The sequence below is a fragment of the Equus przewalskii genome, chromosome 1 (genome assembly GCF_037783145.1).
Source record: "Equus przewalskii isolate Varuska chromosome 1, EquPr2, whole genome shotgun sequence".
Taxonomy (NCBI): Eukaryota; Metazoa; Chordata; class Mammalia; order Perissodactyla; family Equidae; genus Equus; species Equus przewalskii.
In genome coordinates this window covers 147,230,439-147,248,156 of record NC_091831.1, presented here as the reverse complement: position 1 = coordinate 147,248,156, position 17,718 = coordinate 147,230,439, and the positions used below count along the sequence as shown (strand labels likewise).

General features: G+C 57.0%; 1 protein-coding gene across 1 annotated transcript in view; it reads right to left on the bottom strand.

Annotated features, from left to right (window-relative positions):
- Positions 1–17,718, bottom strand: part of SPTBN5 (spectrin beta, non-erythrocytic 5) — a 55,050-nt gene that overhangs the window by 22,316 nt on the left and 15,016 nt on the right. The window contains 22 exon segments of the mRNA XM_070624871.1: positions 589–734; positions 1,000–1,132; positions 1,520–1,677; positions 2,777–2,893; positions 3,076–3,276; positions 3,505–3,691; positions 4,547–4,761; positions 5,219–5,383; positions 5,852–6,031; positions 6,757–6,856; positions 7,057–7,196; positions 7,350–7,590; positions 8,658–8,945; positions 9,260–9,499; positions 9,736–9,866; positions 12,339–12,491; positions 13,174–13,374; positions 15,364–15,570; positions 15,648–15,848; positions 15,937–16,090; positions 16,335–16,567; positions 16,679–16,817. Coding sequence (XP_070480972.1) covers positions 589–734; positions 1,000–1,132; positions 1,520–1,677; positions 2,777–2,893; positions 3,076–3,276; positions 3,505–3,691; positions 4,547–4,761; positions 5,219–5,383; positions 5,852–6,031; positions 6,757–6,856; positions 7,057–7,196; positions 7,350–7,590; positions 8,658–8,945; positions 9,260–9,499; positions 9,736–9,866; positions 12,339–12,491; positions 13,174–13,374; positions 15,364–15,570; positions 15,648–15,848; positions 15,937–16,090; positions 16,335–16,567; positions 16,679–16,817 — 3,930 coding nt within the window.

Below are 17,718 nucleotides of genomic sequence, written 5' to 3'. Positions count from 1 at the left end.
TCTTCAGCTTTCCTAGGAGCCGAGTCCTGCGCTGCTGCCACGCTCATCACTGAGCCAATTCCTGTGCTTTGTGATATATCCAGTGTGTCCCGGTCTCGACACGTCAACCAGACTATAAACGGTCGAGGGCAGTGGCCCCTCTTCTCTCCGTGCCTCCTGTACTCGGCCCACTCTCCCTGAGCTCCTGAGGCTTCTGCCAGCCGGCTCCATGCTAGGGGTTATGGACAAGTCACGACCTTGCCTCACAGCTCACAGGCTTGGGGCAGATTCAAACCAGCCGGGTGGACAGCAGGGGGGCTTCCCACAGCTCCTCCTCCAAGTCCTGGAAGCCTGTGGTTTGGAAGAGTGCCCCTGGAGGTCTGGGCGGGGCTCTCGGACCTGCACCCCCAGCCTTGACTCCCTTCACAGGCCACGGCCACCTGTGGCGGCCTCAGCCTTTCCAGAACCAGCGCCTCTCCAGATTCGGCATGGGCAGGCAGAGCAAGTGTGGCCCTGGGAGCATGCTGCCCTCTCCTTGCACTCCAGGACCTGCCTGCCCAGCACGCTCCCCCAATCCCATGGCCCTGGCCTGCTCTGCTGGGCACTCACTGCAGATCCTGCTGCCTCTGGCAGGCCTTGGGGCCAGCGCTGTGTCCATGCTCCAGTAGGCTCTCTGCCAGCTGCTGGCAGGTTGCCACTCGCTGGCCGCCCAGCTCCACTTGGCACTGAAACTTTGCAAACTTAGTGCAGAGGTGCTGAGGAGAAGAGGGGAGGAGGTGACAGGGTGGCACTCAGCTGATAAGACAGCAAGCAGCTTGGGAAGCGAAGGACCTCAGTGACCATCTGGGCACCCTGGGGGCTTGGCAGCCGCAGAGCCTGCCCACTCTACTCAGAAGGCCTGTCTTCGGCCAGGGCTCTTGGCTCCCACAGCCCCCTTCTCCACACAGCCCAGCCTGGCTGGGCCCCCTCGCCCCAGGGCTCTGCCTCAGGTGTTCCTCCTTGCCCCAGCCCTTTCCTCACCAGGACCTGCTCGTGGTCCTCTCCGAGGCTCTCTCCTCTGGCTGTCTGCTTCTGGCTAGCCAGCCAGCTCTGCAGCTCCTCAGCCTCCCTCAGGAACTCGTGCAGCTTCAGGGTCCCCTCCAGCTCCCGATCCCTGTGAGGACAGCCCACAGTTCCCCACAAGTTAGCTGCCCAGCCCCCTGGGGAGGGCTGGCCCAGCCTAAGGGGGGTGACCTGATGGTCTCTGCCCAAGCCTGCAGCTCTGGATTCAGGGAGAAGTAGACTCAGGAAGGCCAGTAGGGCAGGTGAGGGTGTGGATGTGGGAAGACTCAGAGAGCTAGGAGCTGGGGGTCTGCGTTCCTGCCCAGTGGGTCCTCACTGAGGAATTTATGGAGAGAGGTGAGCAACACCCAGCAAGGCCTCATCTGACACATCTCTGTCGGCCTGGGGTCATGGGTTCCTTCCAACTCAAGGTCATGGTATGGGAACAGTCAACCGTGGCTAGGCCCCCCGTACCCAGAGTGGGTACAATGACCCTCACCGTGAGACTGACAACTCTTGCAGCGCCTGCAGCTGCTCCCAGAGCCTCCTCTGCACTGCACGCAGCTGCTCAGAGGCCACAGGGCCAGTGAGGGTCTGGGCTTGTTGGTCAAGCTTCTCCATGGAGCTCCAACAAAGAACTAGTTCCTGCTGCAGAGTCTGCCAGCACAGGGACCCATGCCAGGCTCAGAGTGGGTGACTCATTCATCTACCCATCCACCCACCCACTCACTTGTCTCTCCACTCACCCATCCATCTACCCCCTTCCACTCGTCTACCCACCCATCCACTCACCCATCCACCCACCCATCTATTCACCCATTGATCCACCCATCCATCTATCCGCCAACCCATCTGTCCACCCACACATCCATCATCCACCTACCCAATACTGATAGAGTTCTCACTGTTTCACAAAAGTGAAGACATGGTCTGTGTTCTCAGAGGGCTCACTATTTAGCAGGGAGGGGTGAATACTGGGTAATCTGGGCCAAGGAAGGGAGGGCAGAGGAGGCACTGAACTGAACCCTAACACCAAAGTATATGAGATGGGCAGAGTTAAGCAAGCTGCCCAGGATGCCTGGAACACTGAAGCCCCATGAGGCCACGGCTACAGGCACACTCCATAGGAATGGCTCACTAAAGTCCTCAGTCACAGGACCCTGGAACATGGGCCACCAGGGCTACCTGGGAAAACATGCCCAGACAAGAGGACATTTCAGTGACAGCAGGAACTAGGATTGCTGTGGTCCCAGCTTTGGAGCTGGTGTGGTCCCGAGGGTCTGATTCCAGGAAGGAGGAGGTGTTCCAGGCCTCTCTCCCTTTAATCAGGGGATGTTTGTGTGTATGGAGGGGTCAGATTTCAGGAAGGGCATTTGGTTAACTCAAAGGATGATATTCAAAGTATGGGAGGAAGAACCCCCAAGAGAGAAGAAAGTGCCAGTGGGAGGAGGGCAAGCGAGAAGAGAAGGCAGAGAAATCCCGAGGCCACAGGGGTGTAGACTACTAAAGAGAGTAAACAAGGGGGATGCCTTCTTCCAAGGGCTGCCTCTGAAGAACGGGAGCCCTAGGGATGAGGAGAGGCCCTGCAGGATGGGGCGGGTGGCGGGGAAGGGGCTGGCCATGTCTTCAGGAAGAAAGAGCAGGGCTTCATGCCTCCAAGAAGTAGGATGTGCCCTTTGGGTGTGTGACAGACCTTTTCCTCATGGCCCATCATTACCCAAGTTCAGACTGATGAGAGACGCTCAGGACATGGTACCTGATGCTTCTTAATGAGCCTGAGAGTGGCTGCCTCGTCTCCACCATAGTCCTGACTGCTCACCAGTGGCCACTTCTCCTCCACCCAGTCCTGCAGCTCTGATGCATCCAGAAAATACTGCCAAGAATGGTGCCGACTCAGCTCGATGATCTCAGATGGGACCCTCCATCACCCCTTGGGGACATCATGCTAGGTTCTCCAGCAGCCAGCACAAAGATGTTTCTGTGCCCACATGGGGACTAGCCAGCATCTGTCCAGCTTTTGCCATTTCCCCTGACCCTGTGCTCTCTGCATCCTACCTGCTGGAGAGTGACAGCCTGTTGCAGGCACCGAGCCCGTGCCTCACATGCATGCTCCAGCTCTACCCAGTGGTCTTCCAGCTCCTGGCACTGCTTTATGATGTCCCGGGTTTGGGGGTGCCCTGAGGCTGCCAGGCTCCGTCCGGAATCCAGTAGCCGTTGCATCTGACCCTGGTGGGCTTTCACTTCTGCTTGGAGCTCCTGCCACAGAACAGCAGGAGCGGCTGCTGCCTCCAAGATTCCCTTAGCCACGGGGTGCCAGGAACAGAGCCATGGATGCGGCTCTGGGCTCCAGGCATGGCAAAACTCGCAGGCAGAGAATAGCTGGGGCAGAGACTTGGAAATCAGGACACCCCGAGCAGCGGCAGAGGAATTCTAAGGTATGCGAATGGGACATCAGGGATCCTGGGAGAAAAAGGGGGCCGTTACCTCGTGTTTGTGGCAAAGGCTCTGGGCACCATGTAAGCACTTGGTGGAGCCGGTGGAGCTGGCACTGGGCATGTGCTCAGCCACCCACGTGAGCTCCATGCTGCTCAGTTGGTAGAACTGGTACAGCTCAACTGAGGCCTGCAACTGCCATTGCCGGGCGGCCAGACGTCCCTTCAGGGACTCAAACCTGGGCGGAGGCAGAAGGGATGGGAGAGGTTGGGAATAGGCAAGGTCAAACCCTCAGTCCTTTCCTTGACCCTGTGAAAGATGACACAAGTGGTGTCATATTAAAACAGAGCCAGAGCCGCCATTTCAGAGCATGTCTTGTTTTCTTTATCTTCCAAAGTGGACCAAACCACCAACATTCCAGGAAGCCAGTAAAGACAAAAATATCCTGTCTGTAAGGACTGATGAAACTGGACTTTGCTGATGACCGAATGTCGACCAGTCAATGAAGTGCGAGTCTAGCTTTTTGCCTGATGAGCGATTCTCAAGTCAATCTATGAAGTACAAACCCAGCCTACCCCATTTGGCACCAATGAACTCGTCTTTAACACAACTCACCTCATCCTTCCTTTTCCCATAAAAACCCTGAGCCCCTCTCCTATAATCAGGACACTATTTGGGTTTCTTCCTGAATCTGTGCTCCCTGAATTGCAATTCTTTGATCCCAAGTAAAGGTTTTGCCTCTTAAAAGGGTTTCTGTTTCTGTAGATTGACAGCCCAGTCAGGGGCCCATGAGGAACAAGGTGGGGCACGGGGAAGCCTCATCTGACAACGGGGAGGCAGCTGGAGAGGGTGCAGGGCCCAACCTCCCACCCAGACGACCCTCCTGACTTCAGAACATGGGGCGCTTAGGATGCCTAGCTGGGGGTCTCTGACTTGCCCTCCCTGGGAATGACTCTACTCAAAAGGGCAGGAGGTTTGGATGACCTCAGGTCCTGTAGGTGCCACCCTGCTGGGCTCACTGGGTGAAACTGCCCTCATGTTCACATTAGGGGTGACACACAGTGCGGTGAAGATGGAACAAGCAGGCAAGTACCTCTGGAGGTACTTTTGGGTCTCCTCCACGATGGTCTGGGAATTGACCATGTTGAGGGCCTGGGAGACGAGGGCGGCCATCTTCCCGGCCAGTGCCTGGCTCTCGCCCTCCAGCTGGTGGTGCTGTTTCTGCAGCCTCCGGCTGGAGCTCAGGTCCTGCCCTGTTTCTGCGCCCTGCAGGGCCCCCTCTAGCTGCTCCATCTTCTCCTTGGCATCCTGGGGAGGGTTGCAGGGCGCTGCATTAGGCTCTCCATGTATAGGCCAGCAAGTGGCCCTTCCTGGGCTCTAAGGCTGCAGTGCTGGTAGCACACCAGATTCACCAGGGATCTATTGGGGACATCTGTCCCCGCCACTGCCCACCCCCCACCAGAGGTGCCCAAACCTTCCCCCAGAGCCTCATGAATATCCTGTCCCCTTCTTCCTCCCTGGGGGACTCAAGTTGTGCTGCTCATACACTGAGCACCCAGGAGACAATCTTGTATTGGCCTATTGGTGGGTAAAGCCAGGCTCAACTTGTCACAGGCCAGAGGCCTCCAGAGGCTGCAGGTCTTCCCAGGGCTGCTCCAGAGTCAGCAGGACACCAGATTCCTCCCTCCCCTTCCCATCCTGCCTGTTCCCAGCCCAGCCCAGCCTCAGTCTCCCTCCTGTGCCCTGCCCCCCCTCTTTGGCCGACCTGCAGCAGCCCCCGGAGCTGGTCCTGCTGCCTAGCCTGCCGGAGCTGGTCCCCACGCTCTGCCATCTTGAGGTTCAACTCTTCCCACTTGCTACTCAGGCCCTGAAGCCTGGCCTGCACGTCCTCCTGAGCACTGAGCCTGCTGCTCAACAGCTCTCTCCCGGCCTGCAGTGGAGACAAAGGCCAGGGAGTTTTGTTGAGCTGCTGGTATCATGAACGGCTGCAGCACGCTGGACCCATGTGGCAGAGGTGAGGGGTGGCTGGCTACAAGCTGCGTTCCACAGGCTGCAAGGGCTCAAGCAGTTCATGTAGCCCCAAATCTGTGGGCAGAGGTGAGAGACTTTCCCCTGACACCAGCAAGTAGGACAGGGCGAGTGGGCATCAGGCTGCCAGGGGAATGGTGACGTTCAGGTGGAGGCAGTAGGCTCCGGAGCTGGCCCGAGAGGTGAGGGGACGGGTGCCTGGCTGAGTGAAGGAGGGTGGGTGGTGAAAGAGGAAGCTGGACGATCCTCATTCCATGGTAACTGAGGCTGAGGCTTCCTTCAGTGAGTTGTTTCCATGAAAACCTGCTGCATGGCTGGGCTGGGCATTTGAAGATGAGTAGGCCCTGTACCCGCTGCCTAGCGCCCCCACCTGCCGCAGGCCCTCCAGGTGCCCACGGGCGGCCAGCAGCTCGCGCTCAGCTGCTTCGTGCTGCTTGAGTTTCTGCAGGACGCTGCCGGGCTCTCGGGAGGGCTCGGGAGGGCTCTCGGCCGTCACCAGCCCCTTCTCCTCCATCCACAGCATCAGCTCCGCCACAATCTGCTTCCATTCCTGCCCGAGAACCAGGAGAGAGTGGGTCTTAGACCGGGAGTGAGGGCTGGTGCGAGGACCTCTGGGGAGAGGGGTCTCAGGGACCCCCGTGGGGAGGAGCGGGACCCAGAGCCAGTCCTAGGGTGCAAGAGAGGTGGGGCTGGGGTTACCGCTCCCCAGTGAGGACAGGGAAATGGAAATCGAGGGGACTGTCGCCCTCACAGGAGGAGGCCTGGGGACTCAGGGCCTGGGCCCCATGGTAGAGGAGCGCCTGGTCAGTCCCCCTACTCTGCCCACATCAGATCATGTCTGGCCATGTCTCCAAACAGGCTGAAGCTCTGGGAGGCCTGTGGACCAGTCCAGCTCTGAGCCCCTGTGGGGCTGAGCAAATATCTGACAGAGCCAGGGCCTGAACCTGGTGCCTACCGTGCATGTGAGAGCCCAGAGTGTGGCCAGAAATGATGGGGAAGGGGGAGAGCTGGATGAGGGAGGGCAAGCGGGTTATTCAAGACTTTGGGCCCAGCCCTGCCTCTGAGCAGTGCAGCCTCAGCCTCAGTTTCCCTCATCTGGAAAAATCAGAGCCCCAAGGCCTGTGTCACAGGAGGTGCTGTGAGGGTCAGGGACATAATACGTGGGAAAGTGCTTGGTAAACTGTAAAGTGCCCTGCATAGTGCACAGTCGTTCGCGCAGCAGTGGACTCAGGCATTCCTCTCGGAAAGCCTCAGGCACCTGGGCCGGCCCCTCACCTGGAGCTGGAGGGAAGCCTGCAGCTGCTTCCTCCTCTGCTCACTCCTCTCCTGGATCCTGGTCCATTGTGCCTGGATGCCCTGCAGCTGCTCTCTGACCCTGGAGGGCAGGTGGAGGCGGGGAGGGTGTGGGAGGGCTCCACTCTGCCCCAGGGCCACCCCAAAGGTTGGGCCCCTCCACCCCCAGGGTGCACCCTCTGGCCCCCTACTCCCCATCCACTCTCCCAGCCTCAGGGCAACAGGCTGTGCAGGCTGAGAAGGAAAGCAGGGCAGGTGCTGCCTGGACAGGCCCAGGCTCACTTGTGTGCAGCAGCATGTTGGCTCTGAGCCAGCTTCTTGCCATGTGCCTGTAGAGCCTCTGCCCGAGGGCCGAGGGCACCCAGGAGCCACCCAAACTCCTGGTGCCGCTGCAGCAGGCTCTGAGCCTCCACCACGTCCTCCTAGGGGTGCAGAGAGCAGGGTCACGCTGGGAGGATGGCGGTCAGCACCATCTCACCCACTGCTGGCCCAGAGGCCTCCTGCCCAGCCTGGCTTCCAAGCTCCCTCCAGTGATGGGGACGCAGCACCCCAGCTGCACATCCCTGGCTCCATACCCCAAGGCTGTCCAGCTGCAGGAAGGCCTCGTGGTTGGCACAGGTGGCGGTGAAACCATCCACTTCTCGACTGAACCTCTGCAGCTCCAGCCCCTCCTGCAGCCGCTGCTGTCTCTGCTCCCAGGCGGCCATCAGCCTCCGGCCTTGCTGGCCCAGGAGCCTCAGAGCGCTGGCCACCTCTTGGGAGTCCGGGGAGTCCAAGGCTGCCATGGGCTGGCCCTGAGCCTCCAGCTGCTGCAGCCTGACCAGGACGACAGGCAGAGGGTCAAAGCCTGGCCACTCCTCTCCCTGACCTTCCTCCCCTCTCGCTTCCATGGTTATTCCTTTTGGAGCTCTGGTGGAAGGGTAACTGAGGCTGGTTAGCCTCATTGGTTCACTCATCCCACGGGACAGCTGTGCCCTGGCCCATTGGTGAGGCACTGAAGGTAATGGGCCCAGCACAGGAGTCAGGACTCAGTGGTTCCACGCTCCCTGCCATGTCACACCCGTGCTACAGTTGGCCATTCTAATGGCCGATGCCCAGATAAGTAGACAAGCTGAGATAGCACCACACAGAAAAATCGCTCACATGGCGTACATGCCTGAGGGCAGGACCACAGCAAGCCCACATGGAGCCTCGAGCAATTAGAAAAGGCACCCGTCCCTCTCAGCCTGGCGCAGCCCCCAGGCACACAGCTTGGGAACAGGTGACACCTTTGAGTGAATTAGGAAGAGGCTCCACTTCCTCTGAGCTGACGCAGCCCTGAACCGGATAGGAGAGTCCGGCGAGCTGAGGATGGAATGGATTCAGTGCCTGCTTGGCCACCTGTCAAGTCCTCTCGGGTGGGGCACAGCCTGAGGACTGTACTCAGTGACCCCGCCCGCCGGACAAACCTGCACTGTCATCCCTGCAGGAGGGGAGGCATCGCCATACTGAGGAGGTGGGTGTCTTAGTCCCATGGGGGGTCCTGAGCCATTTGACTCCAGGGGCTAGTGGGGTCTGCATTACCCAGAATGGCCAGGGAGGCTAGGCTGCCCTGACTGAAAGCAACCCACTAGGGTCACCTGGATAAGGTACAGCCAGGCCTGGACTGGATAGAACCTTCCAGGAAGCTCAGACTCTGCCCTGGATCCCTCTCTAAAGTATGCACTTTGCCTGACTAGTCCCCGGTTACATCCCCTCCTTGAAAATCTCAAGCACCATGCCAGACACCAGCCTGGGCCCCTCTCCTGGATGACACACTGCTTCCTGCCTCCCTCCCTTGGGTGGCCCATCCCCACAGGCCTCGGCCATCCTGAAGCACGCCCTGTCCACCCTCCTGTCCTGACCTCGCCTGCTGCAGGTGTATCTCCTCCAGCAGGTCTTGGTGCTCCATCAGCAGCCGCTGGGCTGAGGCCACGTCCCCCATCTCCTCCTCACTGCGCAGCTGAGCCTGGACACTCTCTGCCCACAGCAGCAGCCGCTGGCTCTCTTGCAGGAAGCTCTGCCTGGCCCGCACCCCAGCTTGGGTGCTGGCCCGCTGGGCCACTTGTTGCTGCGCTCGTTCCAGCAGCCCCTGCAGCATCTCCACCTGTTCTTGCAGGGACTGGCTCTCTGCAGGGCCTGACTCCTTGACTCTGGTGGACGGGGCCCACCGCCCAGTCAGTGCCCTGCCCTGGGCTTGGTGCCCAGACCTGTGTTCCCCAGGGGAAGTGGGGGCTACTCGGAACTCCCACTTCACCCTCGACGTAGGGGCAGCAAACCCGTGTGGCTCTCCCTTTCCCCACGAGCATGTTCTCAAGCTGTTCCCCCATCTTCGTCCCTACCCTTCAAACAGCACATCCTGCCCATCCTCCTCATCCCCGCTTCTGTCCCCTTTCTCATTCCATAACCCTGCTCAGGCCTTCCCTGCCCCTCAGGGCACAGTCACCCGGCCAAACCCAGGCCGTACTTTATGGCCACCCTTTGCAGGGAGTGGATGCTCTTCTCTAGCGCTGGCATCTTCTGCTGGGCCAGGTGTAGGATGCGGTGGCTGTCCTCTGAGCGCCCCGGCTCCAGGGCTTCCAGCTGGAGTATCACGTTTTGCAGCTGGACCTGTGTGGCTCCACACTCCTGCAGGAAACTGCACACGTCTGCGGTGTGCGCCAGCTGCATTTCTTTTTCTTTCTTCAGGGACTCCAGCTGCCCCCACCTGGGCAGAGGGAATAGGGTTGTCTCCATCACAGGGACACCCTTCTGTCCATCCTAGGGCCTCGGCCAGAGGCTCACATGACAGAAGCAGCCAGGCAGTCTGTCCCCATACCTGTTACTCCCTGTCTCCGACATGTTCAGTCTTTCCTCCTGGCATCTCAGGAGGCAGCTGAGCAGGCCCTCGGGCCCAGGCACCCAGCCTACGTCCATTACCCCGCACTCCCTCCTCGTTCTCACCTCTGGCTCAGTTCCTCCTGCTGTCGCTGGATTCGGGGGGAGTCTCCAGGACATCTCTGCTTCAGCTGCTCAGCAGAGCTGCTGACCTCAGCCCAGCGGCCCCTTCCCACAGCCAGAGCAGAGAGGAAGTTCTGGGGAAAGGAGGACCCAGGGCTTGAGGGGGCTTTTTCTCCTCCCACACTCCCCTCAAGACTGTGAATGACCTCTGACACGCTCTGCTACAGAGATGTTCAAGCTGCACCCCTTTGGAAGGACAGGGATCTGCATCCTTACAGGGCTGGGAGGACCCTTTAAAAATTCAAGGCCAGGCATTCAAATTGGAAAGTAAAAAGTAAAACTGAGACTATTTGCAGATGACACAATATAGAAAACCCTAAAGACTCCATCAAACAACTGTGAGAACGAATAAATGAATTCAGTAAAGTCATAGGATACAAACATCAATATACAAAAATCTGTTGTATTTCTATACACTAATAATGAACTATCACAAAGAGAAATTAAGAAAACAATCCCATTTACAATTTCATCAAAAATAATAAAATACCTAGGAATAAATTTAACCAAGGAGGTAAAAGGCCTGTACGCTGTAAACTACAAGACATTGATGAAAGAAACTGAAGAAAACACAAATAAATGGAAAGATATTCCATGTTCATGAATTGGAAGAATTAATATTGCTAAAATGTCCATACTACCCAAAGCAATCTACAGATTCAATGCAATCTCTATGAAAATTCCAATGACACTTTTTCACAGAAATAGAACAAATAATCCTAAAATTTGTATAGAACCACAAAAGACCCTGAATAGCCAAAGCAATCCTGAGAAAGAAGAACAAAGCTGGAGGCATCACGTTTCCTGATCTCAAACTATAACACAAAGCTATAGTAATAAAACAGTATGGTATTGGCATAAAAACAGACACATAGATTGATGGAACAGAATAGAGAGCCCAGAAATAAATCCATGCTTAATATGGTCAATTAATTTACAAGAAAAGAGTCAAGAATATACAATGGAGAAAGGACAGTCTTTTCAATAAATGGTGTTGGGAAAACTGGACAGCCATGCGCAAAAGAATGGAACTGAGCCACTATCTTACACCATACACAAAAATTAATGCAAAATGGATTAAAGACGTGAATGTAAGACTTAAAACCATAAAACCCCTAGAAGAAAACATAGGTGGTAAGCTCCTTGACACTGGTCTTGGCAATAATTTTTTTGGATTTGAACCAAAAGTAAAGGCAACAAAAGCAAAACTAAAGAAGTAGAACTACATCAAACACTTCTGCACAGCAAAGGAAACCACTGATAGCATAAAAAATGGGAATGGGAGAAAATATTCACAAACCACTTATCTGATAAGGGGTTAATATCCGAAATATATAAAGAATTCATACAACTCAATAGCAAAAAACCCCAAACAATCTGATTTAAAAACAGGCAGAGGATCTGAATAGACATTTTTCCAAAGAAGACATACAGATGCCCAACAGGTAATGAAAAGATGCTCACCACCACTAATCATCGGGGAAACACCAATCAAAACCCCAGAGACATCACCTCACACCTGTCAGAATGACTATTATCAAAAAGATAACAAATAAATGTTGGCGAGGCTGTGGAGAAAAGGGAACCGTGCATTGTTGGTGGGAATGTAAACTAGTGCAGCCACAATAGAAAACAGTATGGAGGGTCCTCAAAAAATTAAAAATAGAACCACCATATGGTCCAGCAATTCCATTTCTGGGTATTTATCCAAAGGAAATGAAAACACTAACTCGAAGAGATACCTGTTCCTCCACGTTCATTGCAGCATTATTTACAACAGCCAAGACGTGGAAACAACTTAAGAGTCTTTTAACGGATGAATAGATAAAGAAAATGTGGCGTGTGTATACACACACACACACACACACATATGGATATACATATACACATACAATGGAATATTATTTGGTCATAAAAACGAATGAAATCTTGCCATTTAGGACAACAAGGATGGCCCTTGAGAGCATTATGCTAAGTGAAATAAGTCAGACAGAGAAATACAAATATCATATGATTTTACTTACATGTGGGATCTAAAGAAAACAAGCTCCTAGATATAGACAACAGATTGGTGGTTGCCAGAGTTAGGGTATGGGGAGGGGGCAAAACGGGTGAAGGTAGTCTAACGTACAAACTCCCAGTTATAAAATACATAAGTCATGGGGATGTAATGTACAGCATGGCAACTGTAGTTAATAATACTGTATTGCATATTTGAAAGTTGCTAAGAGAGTAATCTTAAAAGTTCTCATCATAAGAAAAAATTCTGTAGCTATGTATGGTGACAAATGTTAACTAGACTGGTGGTGATCATTTCATAATATATACGAATATCGAGTCACTATGTTGTACACCTGAAACTAATATAACGTCGTATGTCAAGTACACATCGATAAAAAACTCACGGCCAGCTCCCTTAGCTTCCTCCTCTGAGAAAGGAGCACAGTTAACACAGAGAACTGAGGAAGAGGCGTGAAGGACAGGAACAAGGAGGGGCAGCAGGACCAAGCAGCTGAGACCCCCCCTCAGCGTCACGGGGGCTATACCTCGTATTTGAGCTGCAGGACCTCCACGTTGTCGGACTGGGGCTGCAGTGTTAGGAACAGCGCTGTCTGGTTTTCCAGCCAGGACTGGAGCTCCTCACACGAGCCATAGAAGCCAAAGAGGGCCACCGCCTCCTCCAACTGGGCCCTGCGGTGCTGAGGATGGGGGGAGCGTCAGTGCCCTCTACAGGGTGCTCAGAGCTGGTCCCCATCACCCCCAAACACAGAGCCCAGGGCCAGGGCAGAGAGGGCCCTGCATTCTCTGTCAGGGGTCAGGGAAGGGAGCTGGCAAGAACTCAGCATCGGGTTAGGGGCTCTGGCAGCGTGCTCATCTGATCTTGCCCTTTCGCGCCTTTGGGCTCTAAGGTACAACCCCCACCTCTCCCATGGGACTGGCCCCGCCCACCGGCCCACTCCCTCTCCAGGCTTTCCTCTACCTTCTGCCTCACCTCTGTGCTCCGGGCACCCGCCTTCGCTCCTCCATGGGGCCTCTTTCCTGCCTTTGCACAGGCCCTGCCCAGAACACTGCCTCCCCGCCACCTCCTCTGCCCTCCTTCTGGCTTCACCTGCTCTCAGCTTCTCCTTGTTCAAGTCACAGCCTAAATCTCCTTCCCCCAGAGCCGCCCTCCCTGACTCCCCCGCCTGACCTGGGCTCCCCTCTCACATGCTCCCAGCACACCCACATCCGTCTCAGGACTTGTTTCACATCTTCTCTGCATGATGTAAGCTCCTTGAGGCCAGGGAGCGCATCCAGTCACTGCTCTGTCCCTGGGCTCTCCGCTCAGGGTCTAGCACAGAGTAGGTGCGCCATGAATGTTTCTTGAACAAGGAAGGTTACCTCTGCCACGGCCTGCAGGCCCTCGTAATCCTGGCTCAAGCGGTCCTGTGTCTGGAGTATGGTGTTGGGGTCAAAGCTGGGGTCAGGCTCAGCCGGAAGGGCCACCTTCTGGGTGTCCCAGGGGCCAGAGTGGCAAGAAACCTCACACCAGGCCCCCAGGTTCCTCCGGCCTTCCCTTGGAGAACTCAGGGCAGACAGCGCCTGTGATGACAGGACAGAGAGCAGTGCGTCCAGAGGGGGCTCCTCGCAAGTAGCAGAAGGCTTGGCAGGGCGGGGCCAGTGCTGGTACCTGGGGTTCCTGCTGTAGGACGTGGCTGATGGGCACCTTGGCCTGGCAGCCCTCCCAGTCCTTCAGCTCCCAGGTGTCAGGGCCCCTCTGGTGCCCAGGCTTCAGGGCCTCTCCTGGGAAGGCCAAGAGAAGGACAAGGGCTGGACCTTCTCTTCCAGGGGCTTATGACCTTCTCAGGATTGCAAGGTCACAAACCCAGAGCAAGTGGGACACTATCTAGGACCGCCCATAGATAAGCACAATGTGCATGGTGTGAGATAAATACTACGGGCATCCGGGGGGAAAAATGGCCAGAACGGTCTGGGGCCATCAAGAAAGATTCCAAGGACAAGGTGGGCTTCAGCGGGCCTTGCCAGGGGAGGCGCATTTGCAGACGGGGAGGCAAAGTGGCTCTGGTGGCAAGAACTGGGGCAGAGAGGGGTGGAGGAAGCACAGGCTTGGCCTCCTGGTAGGGGTGGACGAGCCTCTGGTCTCAGTCCCTCTGTGCCTCTGGCCCTGGGCAAAGGTCCGACAGAGCAGTGGCAGCCAAGCTGGCTGCTCAAGGTTGGGCTGAGGGAACTGAAGAAAAGGAAGAGGCACAGAGACAGATTGGAAAAGGGGAGAAAACAGAGAGAAACAGGAAGCAGGAGAAGGGAGATCAGAATTTCAGGCAGCTCCACGTCCTTCTTTCTGCTGAGCCCAAAATGGCCTTCCCTTAATTTCCTCCCTTCAGTCCTCAGATGCGCCAGGGAGCCACACAGAATAAATTGATGATGGTCTGTTGAGGCTCCCACACCGGGTCTTGGCCTTGTACCTCTGTAGATGAAGTGCATCTGGACCTGGGGACATGGCTGCTGACTGCTGGGTGGTGCTAAGAGTTGGGTCCCATCCTTGGGTCTCCCAGGTGTGTCCCCATCAACCCTGCTGCAGTCTTCTGGAGACTCCCTCTGTACGGAGGATGGAAGGCTCTGGTTAGCTGCCAAAGTGGCTCCCCATCTGCAGCAGAGGGCCACCTCCGTACCTCCCCCAACCCTACCCCTGGCATTACTGGGCAAAGCCAGGGCCTGAAAATGCCAGGGAGCAGGCCCAACCCCTCTACCAATGCCAGGAGGCCAGGCAGTAGAGGACACAGAAGGATAAGGTACCTCACATTCACTCGTCTACACAGTTAAACTGGAGAAGCAGGCCACACAGAACAAGAGGAAGGCAACACCCAAAGCAGCAGGTGTTAGCATAATGCAACTGCCTGGAGTTAAACATCACCGCCACGCAGTGAGCGACAGGGAAGAAACAGCCCTGGACGGGGAGTCGAGAGGCCTCTCCAGCAGGGATAACCACATGTCCCTGGGCAGAAACTTGGTCTCTTGGTCACCTCATCTGTAAAGTGAGGGGGTTGGACCAGACAACTGCTAACATATTGTGGATCTATTTTCAGCAATTGTTAATCATGTGGTCCAGGGAATAAATGCAAAAGGAAGAGCTCGACCTCGGCCAAGTTAGAACCACAGGCCTTTCAGACCTGGTTGTGTCAGGTGCCACATAAATGGTCAGTGCGGGCTGAGACTACAACTCTGGTCAGCTGCTGACTACTCGGCCAGGCCACCTCCCGAGAAGTGAGGACCTGAGCTGCAGCCCACAGGGTGCATGGGGCATGGCCAGGCGGAGAGAAGGGAGCCCGAACATGGAGCCTCCTCAGGGATGAGGGTAGCACAGCCAAACCTGAGTGCAGGGTCTGAAGGCCGCACTTGACACACCTTGAGCTACATACACAGCTTCTTGAAAGACAATGGAACAGACTGATGGGGCTGGGCCACCTGCCCACCACCCACGTGCTTTTTAAAAACTGGGGGTTCGATGAACTGACCCAAGGGTTTCAGAAAGTAGTCCCTCCGTTCTGGGTCCCTTCCCGGTCCCGCGCATACCGTGAGCGCTGCCCGGGCCGCCGCCGCCCGCGCCTGCTCATCCAAGCTGTGCAGCTCGGCCCCGAAGGCGCGCACGGCGCGCCCCAGCCGCAGGTGGCGCCGCAGCAGGGCCTCGGCGGCCGCCTGGTCCTGCCCGCAGGACGCGCTCTCCATCGCGCACTGCTGCTCCCGTAGCCACGAGGCCGCTTCTGCCGCGTCGGCGAAGTACTGCAGGGAGGGGCTGGCTGGGTGCGGGCCGACCCTGCACGGCCGCCCCGGCTGCCCACCACCCGCCGCCCCGCTACCTGCTGGACGAGCAGGGCTGCCTGCAGCCGCGCACCCCGTCCCGCCGCCCGGGCCCGGAGCCACCGCCACGTGCCCTGCACCGCCTCGGCCCGCTCCCGGGGGTCCGGCTGCGTCGGGGGCCCGCGGGCACCCAGGTCGCAACCTCTCCGCACGAGATCAGCGCACACAGCCTGGTGGCAGCGGAGCTCAGCTTCCAGGGCCTGGTGGAGCGCAAAGCAGGGAGCTCGGTGAGGGGAAGGGAGGGACAGCAGGGAGGTGGGGACCGGCGGGGCGCCGGGCATCAAGCACCTTGTGTTTCTGCAGGGCCGCTGAGATCTGCCTAAGATCCCGGCCCAGGGCCGTGTCCTCCACCAGCTGTCGGCGCTCCCTCAACCAGGCTTCCTCCTCCTCACAGTTATGCAGGAACTCCAGCCGCTGCAGGGTGTGCTCCAGCAAGGCCCGCCTGAGGGACAGCAAGGGCCACCAACGGGCTCAGGGAGTCATGGGGCTTGGGGAGGGGGTTGCCCACCAGGCTCAGATGCTCCCCCATAGACAGGACTTTTCTTTCCCCTGGATGACTCAACAGGGGAGGCTGAGGCCTGGGGGCTGAGGGTCAGGGTAGAGGAAGCTGCCAGGCCAGCAGTATTTCAACCTGGGCGGGAGGTAACTTGGGCAGGAGAAGGTGGAAGAGTTGGGCAAGCTCTTACCGGGCCCTGACAAGAGGCACCAGGCTCTGGTGGAGCTGGGCCAGCACCCCGGCCTTGGCCTGCAGCACCTCCACCCCAGTGCCCAAGGAGGAGTCCAGCTCCGTGGTCCGGCGGGCAAGATGGCTCATGTGGGCTCCGTGGGCTGAGACCTGGGCCTCTAGCAGGTCATGCCTCTGCATCAACTCCACTGCCTCTGCCAGCTGCTGCCCACAGGCCGTGGAGCTGGCTAGCACCTGGCCAGGGATGATGAGTGGTCACTGCAGTCCCAGAGTGCTGGGTCCCCACCAGTGCCAGTGCTGGTGCACCCTGCTGTGTTTCCCAGGGGTCTGTTGGTCCAGGCCCACCTGCAGCTCCTTGAGCTGGTTGGAGGCAGTCTCCACCTCCTGCAGCAGGCTCAGCACAGGCTGCATGCCTGCCATCTGCCTCCTCTGCCCTTGCAGACACTGAAGGAGCCGCTCCCAACGCCGAGTGATCTCCAGTTGCCTGGAGGACGTGAGAATAAGGGTGGTCTCCACTGGGCTGGGGCAGGGAAGCTACTGTAGGGTCCACAGCTGGTGGGGGGCTTGGTTGTCCTGGGGGAGCCCGAGCTCCGTGGCTGGGGCTCTGCGCATCCCAGCCTGGGATGGTTGGGGCAGTGTGTCCTTGCCTCGTAGACACAGGCAGGGAAGCCAGAAGGAGGGTCTGGGAGGTCTATGCCTTCATGGCCCCCCCAAGCCTTCTTTCCAGTCCCCATTCAGCAACTCCGTCCTTCCAGGTGCCCAGGTTAAAATCTTGATAATTCACTTTCTCACACCTCCGTGCTATTTGTCAAACATGCCAGATCTGATCTGTCTGCAAAGCCTCTTGGATTCAGAATTTATCCAGAATCCCACCCTTTCTCATCACCTCCCCTGCTTCTCCGACCTGGATTATTGCAATGGCTTCATAACTGGTCCCTCTGCTTCTGACTTTGCCCCTTCAGTCTATTCCCGACATGGCATCCAGAGTGATCACGGGGAAACAGGTTAGATTGGGCCGCTCCTCTGCTCAAGCCCTCCCGTGATTTCCCAGCTTTCTCTGAGTAGAAACCAAGTCTTTACTGCGCCCTACAGAGCTGGGCATGATCTCCCCCCTCGCCCCTGAACCTCCCTGACCTCAGCTACCACGTGTTCACCTGGGCCAACGCTGGCCTCCGTGCTATTTGTCAAACATGCCAGGCATGCGCCCCCCGGGGACACCGCATTAGCCCTTCTCTCTGCCTGGTATACAATCTGTCCCCATACCTGGATGGCTGCCCCCTCACTTCTTTCTGGTTTTTGCTCAAAAGTCAACCTCCTCTGACCACCCGATCCACCCCCTCCCCTGACCTTGGCACTTCATAGTCCCCTATCCTGCTTTATTATTA